Below are 14,477 nucleotides of genomic sequence, written 5' to 3'. Positions count from 1 at the left end.
ATATTCTCTAGACCTCCCCTTGGAAAAGTGGTGCCAAAATAGTACTGGCATAATGGAAGAAACCAAGAGGCATGTTCAACAATTCTGCTCCATCACCTACTTTTTTCACTTCCCGCTGCCCCAAGGATATATTGTCTACTTAGAATGTAAGCTCTTTGGGGCACAGACCTCATCTTTTTTTATAGTCTCTGTAAAGCAACCAATAGTGTGGCCACTATATAAATGACTATTAATTTGAAGTCAATAGGAATTTTCTATGAGAAAGGACTGCAGGATCAGATCCTAAGCTCTTTGGGGCAGGGACTGTATTTTTTGTGTGTGTCTGAACATCGCCTAGCAGAGCGCGGTCCTGGTCCATGACGGGGGCTCCTAGACACTACTGTATTGTAAATAAATTAATTAATTAATAAACTAATTGCACCAAACACCTGATCAGGAAATAAATGAATGTATAAGGTGCAAAATCAAAATGCTATACATAAGAACACGTATGGAAAACCAACTTCCCTATCTTTCCTCTCTATTGAATGCCATCAGGAGTTCATTTTCCTATGGTTTGGTTCTCCAGAGTTTGATTCTTTTTCTTTACCCAGCACATCCATCAAATCAGGAAGTCATTTCATTTTTTAATATTTCTGTAACTAGTTATCACTTACCTCATCCCACTCTAACAGGTAGCTGGTGATTTTTGAACCGTTGTCAATGGGTGCCTATAAACAAAACAAACCAACAAAAATGAGATCTTGGAAAGAAGTTTACAAACATATTTCCTTCCCCCAGCCAAATGGCTACATTTTAAAATGAAACCAGAGCTCTTGTTTTGCAAACAGCTTGGCAAACATTTTAGTGTGTAATAAGAAGAGGATGAAAGTAATTAAATACATTTTTAAAAGTCAGTCATTTTAGTGTTTGTGAAAGGTACTACATTGAGACACTGCAAATATGATGTCTTAAAAAAAAAAAAAAAAAAAACCTGCAGCATGGGCAACACTAATGCAAGCGGTCATATTATCTGGCCATTATCTGGAGGGACCAGATCTCGGGGTTTGAGGGCTGTCCAGACGCCACATTCTATGTAATCATTGAGAATGCCAACAGAGCGCTCAATAGTGCCACCTGTCTACCAGGAAGTGAACTGACATTGGCAAAATTATGGGTAGGCTTTGAAGGATTAGATTTTTATTGCTAAAAGTTGGCAAACGCCGATTTCACTCTACACACACAAACCGACAAAAGTATTTCCATGGAAAATAATCAAAATATACAGATCAGCAAAGTAAGAAAAATGGCTGCTTGAGAACTTATTAGACTTTGATTTAAGGATATTTAAATTGTATATTTTGACGTGATGTTGACAATTCGTATTTTAACAATTATATAGTTTTCACTTTTTGAATCTCAATATGTACTGTCATTAAATAATTATTGTCTGGTCCTCCCCCCTTTCCCCTCCAATATCCTTCAACTGTGAACACTTAAAACAATAAAAATAAAAAATGTTTTAAAATAAACATTGATAATGTTCATCAAAATTATAAAAAAAAGAAAAATTGAATTCTGCCAACCCTAATTATAGGTCATCAAACAGTCATGATATGGTAACAAAATTCCATCACTAGTCAACAAAGTTTGGATTTAAAACTGGTAAAAGGTTTCAAATCTTATTTCCACGCCTTTAATACATGCAGTTCCCCAATATATATAATTTTTGAATATTATTTTACGATATCTCAAACAATGCAATGAAATATTTTAAAACACATCATAATTCCCCCAGTGGAAACCAACAGTATCACAGCACTAAATAATTTAAAATGGTTACGCTGATTATAGGTAACTGTATTTCACTTTGTTTTTCTAGGTTTCAGACACTTTATGTTACTTACCTTCCATTGTAAGGTTAGTGAACTTTTGGTCCTGTGTGAGGATTTGGGTGGAAAAGGACATTCTGGAGCACAGCTGTGAGTGGTGAAGCTAATTGGCTCTGAACAGGATCCCTTTATTGAATTGTATACTGCATAGACCCTGAAAATGAACATGTATGAATTTATGAATTTGCAGACAATTAAAAAAGGAGCTTTTCCTTTTTATCAACCACAGCATTTTACTAGCAAAGCAGTCATACTGCCAAATGCTCATGATTTTTCACATCCCAGCTCTCCCTTGTATATTTTATTCGGTATGAATGTTCAAAATAATTCACATCAGAAGTTACGTATTATAGTGCTAGTTTAACTACTTCCACAAACTAATCATTTCCTTCCATTGGTGGAAGTTTCTGCCACTACTTTTCTTCACTACTGCAAATGTTTGGCCCACTATGCTAGAATCTTCTTGCGGAAATAGCAAGAGATGGGTCAGAAACATGGGGTGAACTTTATTAACCCATTCGCTGTGAACTAGCATTCAACTCTCATTCAGCAGTGTTAATTTAAGTGCAGCATCCATATGAAATGTGCAGTTTGCTTCATATAGCTGGTTGTCAGTCGAGTTTGTAGAACCTGGACTAATATGCATAGAGCCTGGGTTCAAGATTTGCTGTGTTTTGTGTACTTGGGAGGAGGAAGTTTATACAGTGGTCAAATAAATTTCCTTCAAACAAGCTACAGCTGAACATCAGCTTAACTTCAGTACTTGGAAAGATAATAGAGCAAATAATCAAGCAACCAATTTGCAAACACCTAGAAGATAATAAGGTGATAAATAACACTCAACATGGATTTGTTAAGAACAAATTGTGTTAAACCAACCTAATAGCTTTCTTTGACAGAGTAATAAGCCTGGTGGATGGGGGGGAACTGGTAGATATGGTAAATCTTGACTTTAGTAAGGCTTTTGATACTGTCTCGTATGACCTTCTCATAAACAAACTAGGGAAATACAACCAAGATGCTGCTACTATAAGGTGGGTGCATAACTGGCTGGAAGACCATAGCAATTATCAGTGGTTCTCAGTCAAGCTGGAAGGGCATAACGAGTAGGGTCCTGCAGGGATCAGTTCTGGGTCCGGTTCCGGTCAATATCTTCATCAATGATTTATATAATGGCATAGAGAGTACACTTATAAAGTTTGTGGGCGATCCCAATCTCAGAGGGGTTGAAGTGATTTGGAGGATAGGATTAAAATTAAAAATGATCTGAACAAACTGGAGAAATGGCCTGAGGTAAATAGGATGAAATTGAATAAAAACAAATGGAAAGTACTCCACTTAGGAACAATCAATCAGTTGCACACATACAAAATGGTAAATGATTGCCCAGGAAGGAGTGTTGCACAAAGGGATCTGGGGGTTATAGTGAATCACAAACTAAATATGAGTCAACAGTGTAACACTGTTGCAAAAAAAGCAAACATCATTCTGGGATGTATTAGCAGGAGTGTTGTAAGCAAGACACGAGAAGTAATTTTTCCACTCTAGTTCATGATAAGGCCTGAGCTGGGGCACTGTGTCCAGTTGTGGACGCCACATTTTAGAAAGATACCAATTTTTCAAAGAGATTCCAGAGGAGAGTAACAAAAATGATCAAAGGTCTAGAAAACATGACCTATGAGGAAAGATTGAAGAAACTGGGTTTGTTTAGTCTGGAGAAGAGAAGACTGATGGGGGACATAACAGATTTCAAGTACATAAAAAGTTATTACAAGGAGGAGAGTGAAAAATTGTTCTTTTTAACCTCTGAGGATAGGATAAGAATCCTGGCCTTAAACTGCAGCAAGGGAGGGTTAGGTTGGACATTAGGAAAAACTTCCTGTCAGGATAGTTAAGAACTGGAACAATGCCTAGCGAGGTTATGAAGTCTCCATCATTGGAGATTTTTAAGAACAGGTTAGACAAACTTGTCAGGAATAGTCTAGTAATTACTTAGTTCTGCCTTCAACGCAAGGGACTGGACTAAGTGACCTACTGAAGCCACTCCAGTCCTACATTTCTATGATCATTAGCCCAGACATTTCTCTAACCACAGTTGGCATCGCTTCCTTTTCAACACCAACCCAGAGGAATCCCCTCACTCCCAACTTGTCTTTCCCTTCTTCAGGTAGAAAAAAAGTGAACTGTGTGCTAGTAACTCTCTCATTTCTCCTGGACCTTCGAGGGTGTCACAGGTGCCTGCTCACTTCATCTTTTGCCTTTGTGGATCCACCAGGCAGGATCACTGCCCACCGCAATCCCAAGAGTCTTCTAGAAGTACCAGAGTGTAACCTGACCCCACATAAAAGTGAGACTAGATAACCTTTTCTCTCTTACTGCAGGTGTCTAGGAGTCCTCTGAAGGTTCCCTAGCTATTTTGCTAGATTTAGTTGTGCATTACTTTCCTCACAGGTTTACTAGTGCTGATCTTGAGGGGCTTCCTAGTTTCTGTAGACGGCGTGTATATGTGCGTGCCCACAAACAGATGGGATTGGGGCATACCTCAATAAAACTAGGATCCAAACTTAAAACTTACAACTCCAAAAAAAGAAGATGGGGCACTGCTAGCTTACACTTCCCAAAGTCCCCGGAGCCTGTCACCAGGCCTCAGCTGAAGACAGTCACTAGAGGTTGCTGGATCGATACATAAGGAGGTATAGTCCTTTGGAAGCATGCAGTTATTGAAAACAAAAACCTCCCAGCCGACCTGAAGGGGCTGGTTCTTAGACAATCCCTTGTGGACTGAAATGAAGGGCTATTTTGTGGAACCAAATGCTACAGGTTTGCATACCTGCCCCCGCACTCAACAGGTTGAAGACTTGACAAAATTTTTATTTAAATTTAAGAGTTTTATTTTCCCATGTAGAACTTCTGTACAGCAGAGCAAATCAGTCAGTTGCACAGCTTTCTGCTCAGAAACCGTTCAAACTGAGTCCAGACAGTGACTTCTGGGTTGGCTTTAGCCACTGTGTATTTGAATGTGGAGTTTATACATGGGCAATTACCAAATTTGTTTTGGGTAGATAAGAGTAATTCAACCTCTGGGGGGCAACAAACAAGAGCTACTTGCACTCATGAGAAATGCTTTGTAGAATTGCCTCTGGTATCTTCCAATGAGCAGCTAGGAGTCAGAACAAATGTAATTGAATCCCCACCAGGTGGCTTGATTCATTGCGTGTTTGTCTCCTGTGCATCCCTGCAACCAAGAGTCAAACTAACATCAACATCAGCTATAGGCAGCAATTCGAACTAGGTGAGTACAAAGGGAGCCTCTTTTTAGCCAAGACAGCAAGAGCTGCATTGTGGTTTCTCCCAGTTAGAAGTTGTTCTTTGCATATTGACACTCAGGGCACGTCTTCACTCACTCAAACTGCTATAACGGCACAGCTACAGCACTGTAGCACTTCAGTGTAGACGGGGGCGGGCAAACTTTTTAGCCTGAGGGTTTCCAAAATTGTATGGAGGGCTGGTTAGGGGAGGCTGTGTCTCCCCAAACAGCCAGACATGGCCTGGTCCCCGCCTCCTATCCGACCCCCCGCTTCTCGCTCCTTGACGGTTCCCCCGGGACTCCTGCTCCATCCAACCCTCCTGTCCCCTGTCGACCCCCCTAGGACTTCTGCCCCATCCACCACCTCCTGCTCCCTGTCCCCTGACCATCCCCAGGACTCCTACCCTGTCACCCCTCCCCCGTTCCCTGTTGGCTCCCGTGGTACTCCTGCCCCATCCACCACCCCCTGCTCCCTATCCCCTGACCACCCCCGGGACTCCTACCCTGTCATTCCCCCCCACACGTTCCCTGTTGGCCCCCCTGGTACTCCTGCCCCATCCACCACGCCCTGCTCCCTGTCCCCTGACCACCCCCGGATCTCCCAACCCTGACTGCCCCCTGCCACCCCATCCATCCCCACCTCACTACTGACTGCCTCCCCCAGGGACCCATGCCCCATCCAACCCCCCTGTTCCCCGCCCTCTGACCACCCCGACCCCTATCCACACACTCGCCCCCTGACCACTCCCCGAACACCCCTGCTGTCCATCCAAGCCCCCCTGCTCCCTGCTCCCTTACTGTGCAGCACAGAGCACCGGTGGCTAGAGGCATTACAGCCGCACCACCCAAAGCACTGGGTCAGGCCCCAGCTCTGCAACTGTGCTGCTTGGCTGCCCAGAGCATTGCGCCGGTGGCGTGGCATGCTGAGACTGCGGGGGTGGGGAACAGCAGGGGAGGGGCCCGCGGTACCCTACCTACTCATGCCGACAAGAGGGCTTCTCTTATAGGCGTAGATAATCCACCTCCCTGAGAGGCGGAAGTGAGGTCAACGGAAGAATTCTTCCGTCGACCTAGAGCTGTCTATACCAGAGATTAGGTAGGCATAGCTACATCTCTCAGGTACGTGGATTTTTCACGGTCCTGACAGATGTAGCTATGCTGATGTAAGTTCCCAGTGTAGACCAGACTTTACTCCTTGGTGATTTCATGCCTGAAAGGCTACTGCCTCCATAGTGTCTAATGTTAGATTTGCAAGATCAGAGAAAGTCATGAGGAAAACCTATCTGAACCTTTACATTAGTGTTAGGGAAGTGACTCTAAATTCCAAGTGACCTGTGTTTTTGGAGTTGTAAGGTAGAACACACCTTAAAAAAGACGTAAGTGCCTTAAAAAGTCCAGACTTCCCTATCACTCATAAGTACTATATGATGTACACATGGAATCTCATCAAAAAATGAGAGGGGTTGTATTTGAAATGGCTGCAATAAAATATATTTCTTGAAGAAAAGTAAGATGTAGGTTCATAGTGAAGCTATGTAAGCCTGCAGTTTTTTTGTGCCTAATACATCAGAAAATTTTTTCAAGAACTGTGTGGGAAAACGTAAAGCCTTAGAAATCCGGTCAAGGTCACTGAGACCTAGGATGATCTCCATATTAAGTGCTGGTCATGCATGTTTATTTATGGACTTTACACATTTACTAGGGCTGGCCCAAAAACAAGAAATCTGTTTTGTAAAATTTTTTAAGGTTTTTACATTTGTTTTCATCAGAATGAAATGGAGACAATTCCAAATTTCTGATGAAAAAAGAGTGAGACCCCACATCAGAATAGCCAATATCCCCGGGGTGGGGTGGAAAGAGTTAGGGCATTCACCTGGGATGTGGGAGACCCAGGTTCAAGTACCTGATTCAGAGCAGAATCTCCCACATCTCCGGTGAGTACCCTCACCACTGGGCTATTGGCTATTCTGGTGTCAATCCACCTCCCTCTCCACACCTCCAACTCTGCCCCCACCCCTCATATTGGATTTGAAAGAGTTTCCACACAAAAATTTGGTTTTAACAAATCAGCATTTTCCAGCTTAAAAAAATATTCCTGACCAGCTGATATTTACTGCTTGCAATGCTTTAATACACAATCCCAACCTCAAAAAAAAAAAAAAAAACACCATATAGAAGAAAACACATTAATTGGTTTTGTAATGCTAGTTTCCTTCTCCTACTACTTTCTGTGCTGCCACTTTGGGGCCTGCCTTTCATATCTCATAGTCCTGTATTCTTCCTCAAACACAGTCACTGCAAACTGTTCACCTCTGATTTGTGATTTGACAAACTTGCAGGAGAAACGCAGGGGAAATTTAGTTAGGCAGAACATAAATTACCTGCACTGAAACTACCTGAAAATTGGCCCGGACACTGGTGTAAACACTCCTAATGCTGTGAAAAATGGCACGGTATGTCAATACTACTCTATTATTCTTATTACTACTACACTAGGTGAAGCTTGCTTTAGAAATTATACTTAACAGCCTGCAGCAGGAAGCTTTGCAGTGTGCTATAACTTTCTTCTTGCTATTACTGCGACACGGGCTCCTTTGCAAAGGGTCCTCTCACCTCAGATCTGACAAACTCACTAGACTAAACACATGCCTTCCAGGATATTTATCAATAAAGAGCAGTATGTCAGGTATCTACAGAAAAGTGTGTAACTTGTCAAGATTCATAATCATTGAGAGATGTAAGTATGGGAAATATTTAAGGAATGATGTAATTATATTGAAAGTATGCTTTATGGACCTGGAGTAAAAGTTAGTCACCGGGGGCCATTATGTCTTGGTGATAGCCCTTTCAAGCATGGCAAAACATCAAAGACAACTGCAAATAATCGAAATCACGTGGAGATTAAAAAAAGGGGACTTTACAATAAACACAGGTTTGCCCTGTCTGTGAATAAAGACAAGAAACTGCTATATGAGAGGGGGAAGAGAGACCCTCTGCATCCTTTCACTGAGGAGACATCTTGGGGAGCAGGGATGTTCTCATGAAAAACTGGATCCTAAGTTACTTTATTAGATAGGAAAAGTAACTATTAATAAAGTGTAGACACAGGTTCGCATTTTATGATTTTGTTTTTTATTGTAACCATTTGTTTCCACCTCTCTCTCGTTTCTAGTTAACACTCCATTCTATCTTGAATAAATCTCCTTTGGTTTCATTACAAGTGCTCTGTGTATTACAGGGGCGAAGATTTAAAGTAAAACTGGTAAGCTGGAGTACTCTGCTCCTTTGAGAGCAAGGATCTGAGATTTCTGTGAGTAGCCAGTGTCGGGAATGGATATCACAGGGGAACACTTCAAAGGGACTTGAGAACTGGGGTGCACCTCTTGTTAACTTGCAAGGCGAAGGCAGGGCTGACACCCAGTCACCATGGGCAAAGACTCCCACTCGCTAGAGACACGGTAACAAACTGACTTACAGTCCTGGGTACCCTGAGAACTATCACAATTCTCTGCTAGTTACTATGGCTGGGACACTTGTTTGGGACCCAAAAGCATGCTTGTTCCATAGATCTGGAAGGATTTATTTACCCTCTTGCTCTTCCATTTGAAAAATAATTTATAAGATATTCCTGGAACTCAGCAGTCATGTATTTGTTTTTAAAAAGTTCTAACACCAGCAGATTGACATATGTTTGATATTTTAAATTCAGAAGCAATCTTCTGTTTATTAGGTTAAGCCATTACACAGAGTAGCAGCATTGATAGGAAAAAGGGTGCCAGACTCTGCCTTTGTCTAGAAAACAGAAGGAAACAATAGACAGAAGGAGTGAAAGGAAATTTTGTTCAGGATATTGAACATAAATGAACAGGATGTGAATTTGAGGCCTGGGTTCATTAGTAAAGTCTTAAAGAAAGCCATAAAAACACGGATAATAAAACTTGGTGTCAAAATATCAGTGTGTGAAACTGAAACACGTGTTAACAATGAAAAATAACTGTGCAACCAACATGTAGCTCTATAATCTAAGGAGAAACACCATCTAGAAATGAATGCCTTCTGTTGGGTGTTAATTTGTCAGTTTTAAAGAGGCATATAAACATGCAGTAAAGCTTTTAAAGAATCAAGTCAGCTTTATAAAATATACAGACTAATGCTGATATTATCCTTATAGTTTGAATACTGATAACTGTCATGTATGAAGAGTATATCCTTCGATCATTCTGCATATAGGATCTTCCATTACAGACGATTCTAGTTCTGCAAAAAAAACTAATCTGGCAATATGAATAGACAGCTTCAACAGAGTTTGCATTTGTCATGGGGTCTCAGCTTAAATTCTTAAATGCAATTTCAGTGCAATTTTGTGCACCAATATTTTTGTGCTCATAATTTCCCCATACTCTCACAGACCTTTAGCACAAACTGCTCTTTTTCACAGACAAGTTTTGCATAGACAATATCTGCAATATTAGAATGTACTTTTCATATGATTCTCAGTGTAAAGTCAAAATCTAGGCAGCTCATAATCACAGAGCTGACCTAAAATATCCAGATGCTGGAAAAATGGTCAAATCAATTTTTTTTAGAGACCAGTAAAAGTCAAAATTAATAAAGGGTAGGATAGGTAATGGATGTAACCCACTGGGCAGCCAGTACTACTTATACAAAAAAATTCGAACACTTTGGTTGTATTTTTCTAACAAACAAACATGATAACACGTTGGACAGATGTCAGTCGCTTTATTCAGTCACTTTGGCAAGCCTGAGATATACTTTCATACATAGACACTTTAAGGCCGGTTATATACTCTCTAGCCAGTTGATACAGCTATACATCTTTCTTTCACTTTAGTGATGACAACACTATGATAGACAATGCATTGTTTGAAAATCTCTCTCATAATTTACTACTTGAGAGATGGAAAGCTACTGCTGAATACTTAAGGGCTGTTGAGAAAGTACTGTGAAATTCTTGAGCTATATCATGCAGAAGTCAAAAGGCTCCATTTTCTTTTTTAGATATAATTGAACAGATTATATTTAAGAGATTTTCAGATTTATAACAACTCACCTGACATGATAATCTGTTGCTGGCCTAAGGTCTTTCAGGTTATATTCTAATTCTTCTCCACTGCAGAAAGAAATCATCCATATAGCATGAAAAACAGTACCTCAGTTAGTACAGCTATTGTATTTCTGACATCTAGGGGCTCTTACAAATGATGCATTGAAAAAATAAATAATTTCCAGGGTAGGAAAATAAAAGTAAATAATGTAGGACCAACTTGTCAACAGACTGGAAGTCTTTACAAGTTTCCATATTAAAGGAAAGAGAAGTAGTTATATTTTCCATTTATAAAGTAACCCTATCATATGGATTTATTTATACACTGTCTTTATCCATACACACCTATGTCAATTTAACTTACTAGGCCTTTCAACTCTCCCTGAGTTATGCTGAAAATGTGCCTCAATCACACCCCAGTTCCATGATGATTTTATTATTGTGAAGTACCTGCTTCAGAAATGCTGAATCATCAAACTGGGTTGGTGAATATAATATCAAAAGATTCTAACATGGCTTGAACTTCAGCATCTTGCATTAATGCTTCACTTGGGGCCCTCATTTTGAGGTCTTGTCCAATATTATATGCTATATTTGGGCTCAGCAGGGAAGTACATAATCTCCATTACTAACAACCACAGCCTGTGCCCATTCAAGTCAATGGTAAAACCAGTGGTACAGAATTGAACTTTAGATATTGAATGGTTAGTTAACTATGGGATTTTTTTTAAACTAACACCCAGGCTATCCATAAATCCTTCCAGTTTATGGGGCCTCAAATTGTAACAGCTATAGGAGAAGAATCTGGCCATGTATTGTCCTCTCTTCCAGGCCATCTGCTGGAGATGGAAAGTTAGAATGACTCACAAATTGCTGAATCTGTGGAGGTTTTGTCTATTATGGGACTCTAAGCAGCCTCTTGGATTATTAGGGTTAAAGGTTAACTCTAAGTACACCAGTAACTGTGGAGCATCCCTGTAACATCAGTACTTGGTTTTGTCCCACTTTTATTAAAACAAAGAAAAAATATAATCTCAATACAGTAAATACATTTATTACAGAGTCAAGTGAGATCTCATGGAGATGTGATACAAGACTAGAAAGTGTTTTGAAAACAAGGAAGTGTCCTTTCAGGTATGAGCATGTGCTTTCTGCATTGACAGAGGTTAGAGATGGGCAAGGCAGTCCAATTCCCTGAAAATTCAGGATGGTTCCCTATGACACACTGGCACACGAGTTAGTGCAGCCTGACCTCTTGGGCAGATAAGATGGTCGATACTTCGCAAGATTTTCTCTTGATTACAACAGTTACCCTAGCTGCTTATAATGGAGTGGATATATATAATCTATCCACATTATAACTGTGTGTTAAGTTACAGGACATCCTGAGAACGGAGATGAACTTGGCCACAAAAGGTAATTATTAAGCTACCTGGATTCCCTTTAGTGAAATTCATAATAGCCAATCTGGCATCTCAGCACTTTTTCCATATTGGTGGTCACTGGGTGAAGAATATATGGAATTACACTACACATACTTGATCATAAAATGAACTCACAGGATCATAGAATTTAGAAACGGAAAAGTCTCAATAGAATTATAACTTATGTCACAGTTGGGTCTCGTGATAGTAAAGTGTACAGAGGATGATTTTGTTGGGGAGCCTATGTAATCCACTGATGAGTGTGTATTACAGGTCCCCCTGTGTGCTGATCTGCAGAGAGTATGAGCTGTTACAATCCCCAGCTACAGAGACATGGCTGTTAAACTCACGCTGTAGCAGCTGGTGGTTTTAGCTCTGGCAGGTGTCTGTCACATCAGGAAAGTACATGTGAGAAAGTTTTGATAACTTGAGGGACAGGAAATGGTAGTTCTATTCTTTGGAGAGGGACAAGGCAGAAAGTGACAACATGTGCCAGCTCTGCTGGGGGGTGGTCCCTCCCACACACATGGTCTCAATCAATTTGCAGGAAGCTTTTTCAGGTGGAGCTAGAATTACAAAAAATGGGACAAAATACTTTTTTGCGAAATTGGTAGGATACAAGGAACCAGGATAGCTCATTTTAAACTAAAATATAAACATAGAACAACACATGAAAAAAGTACATAATTACCTGTAAATTATCTTGTACTTTCCATCCCTCCCTTTGTCTGATAAGGCAACCTCGTAAGTACAAGTGTAAGGCAAGCCATTATTGTGTCTATCCACACTTAAAAGGCCAGTTGGAGGACACCATGTAAGTAAAACTGTTCTTGCTTGAATATTTGAAACCTATAAAAGAAATGTTAGTCGGTGTGAATTCCAAGTACTGTGTTCTCATATAAGTATATGAAATATATTTACTCTTTACCAAGTAATTGCTTATAAATACCTCCCCTAAGAGTTATTAAGGAAACTAAGTAGTCATTGGTGAGAGATGAAGAACTGTAATGAACTAGAAACTGGCTGAGAGACAGGAAACAAAGACCTAGGCTTCGCTATGGACAGTTCAATGATAATCACGTCTCAGGATGCAACACTGATCCAAAAATATCCACAGTGCTATACATAGACAGGAAAAACAAAACAATTTAGGACCGCTTCGGGTCATAAGCCAATCTCTAACTGACAATTGCTAAGAAGAAATTTCCCCTGCTGCAGGCTGGTTATTCCATCCATAATTGTCCATTTAGGGATTCCTTGAACCTTCTTCTGAAGCATAAACTGCTGGCCACCATTGGAGACAGCATACTGGACTAAATGCAGTATGAGGTGCACTTGTTAGGAATTATGATGGTCCTCTCTGACCTTAAAGTCTATGAGTCCATATGTCCAAATAATCTTAGAGCAGACAGAGCCTAAAACTAGTACAGCCTTTTTTTGCTCTGCTACATTCCTTAACAGGACAATCCGCTGGCATAATGCCAGAAGCATCATGTTCATCATAGGCCTGTACAGTACAGTAGCTTCCATTTGAACAGACTTCTGATACCATGCTGAGAGAGGAAAAAACGTTAATGCTTCTAAAAATCAATGTTTACAGTGGCTATCCTGGAAAGAAAGTACTGTACTTCTAAGTAACTCTTTTGAAGAAAACACTGAGAAATCATTTTGTAGCCCTGAGCACTCTGCCACATAATCACTTGAGTTTAGATAATGAAAATGACTAATCTCTTAAAATTGCAATGCCAAATGTAACAGTGAAAAAAAAATAGCCTACGTGAGGAGGAGCTGAAGTTACATTCCAGCACACTAGGTTTTATGTTTCTCATTAATTTCTGCTACATGTCAACTTTTACAAGTTTTATCATTCTAGCAGATTCCTCCAAAAAACATATAGAGCAAAAATCTCTGTTATTTCAGAACGTGTAAGAAGCTGAATGATTTAGAGACTCAGTTATAAATTTTCTATACTTTTCCACATAAATCTGGCACTCCTCTCCCATTAATGATAACAGTACTTGCAAAACTAATGTGCTGTGCAACTGTACTTGGAATTTACTCTTTGAGGTCCAACATAGCTTTCTAAAATGTAGTTTCATTGGGAATGTGGTTGGAATATCCAAGTTTAAAGACGTACTTTCCTGCAAGAAAGAGCTCTGGAAATCTCTAATGTCCATAATGAAGATCATTTAACATCTCATCTGAAAAATACATTGCCTCTAGCTGAAAAGCACCCAAGCTATTGTTCCTGATCTTGATATATTAAGCAGATGCCATCTAAACCAAGTCCTAAATCTGAGATTTTTTAACATACTGAGAAGGGGGTGAAACCATAAAATGTTTCATCTTAAAATAAACACTGCTCTCAAAGTTACCAACAACATTTTAGTTTAATGTCAGTAAACTTAGTTAACCATGCCCAAAATAAAATATCTCTGCAACATAAGTTGAAGTTGTAGAATATGAAATGTTAAGTAGTATCAAAACATTTTCTCAAGAACCATTTGCAGATTAGTCTTACACCAATTTTCTTATTTCTTGTTCTCCTACTGTTGTCCTAGAGGTAATACAATAACTGTTTGATTCAAACAACTCAACTGGTTAAAAATTGCACTGGATTAGCCAGACATCTATAAGAAAAGCTCAAAGTCTCAAGGCAGACAAAGCAATTGAAAACTCTTAGGTATCCTAAAAGAATGAAATCATAGCCAAAACTAAATATATTTACAGTTAAAAAACTACATTTGATATCAATTAAGTATTTTACAGGCCAAAGAGAATTTAGCAATAAAAAGATCCAAACGGTAATT

At 39.8% G+C, this 14,477-nt stretch overlaps 1 protein-coding gene across 2 annotated transcripts in view; it reads right to left on the bottom strand.

Moving 5' to 3' along the window:
• Positions 1-14,477, bottom strand: part of FNDC3B (fibronectin type III domain containing 3B) — a 378,401-nt gene that overhangs the window by 101,603 nt on the left and 262,321 nt on the right. For both annotated transcript variants that reach the window (XM_034782468.1, XM_034782469.1), the window contains exons 8-11: positions 12,359-12,516; positions 10,250-10,309; positions 1,887-2,025; positions 657-710 (exon numbers count right to left, since the gene is read on the bottom strand). In XM_034782468.1, the coding sequence (XP_034638359.1) occupies positions 657-710; positions 1,887-2,025; positions 10,250-10,309; positions 12,359-12,516 (411 nt within the window). The remainder of the gene's footprint in view (positions 1-656; positions 711-1,886; positions 2,026-10,249; positions 10,310-12,358; positions 12,517-14,477) is intronic.

The sequence above is a fragment of the Trachemys scripta genome, chromosome 9 (genome assembly GCF_013100865.1).
Source record: "Trachemys scripta elegans isolate TJP31775 chromosome 9, CAS_Tse_1.0, whole genome shotgun sequence".
Classification (NCBI taxonomy): domain Eukaryota; kingdom Metazoa; phylum Chordata; order Testudines; family Emydidae; genus Trachemys; species Trachemys scripta.
The sequence above is the reverse complement of the archived record's forward strand: the minus strand, read 5'-3'. Positions and strand labels throughout refer to the sequence as shown.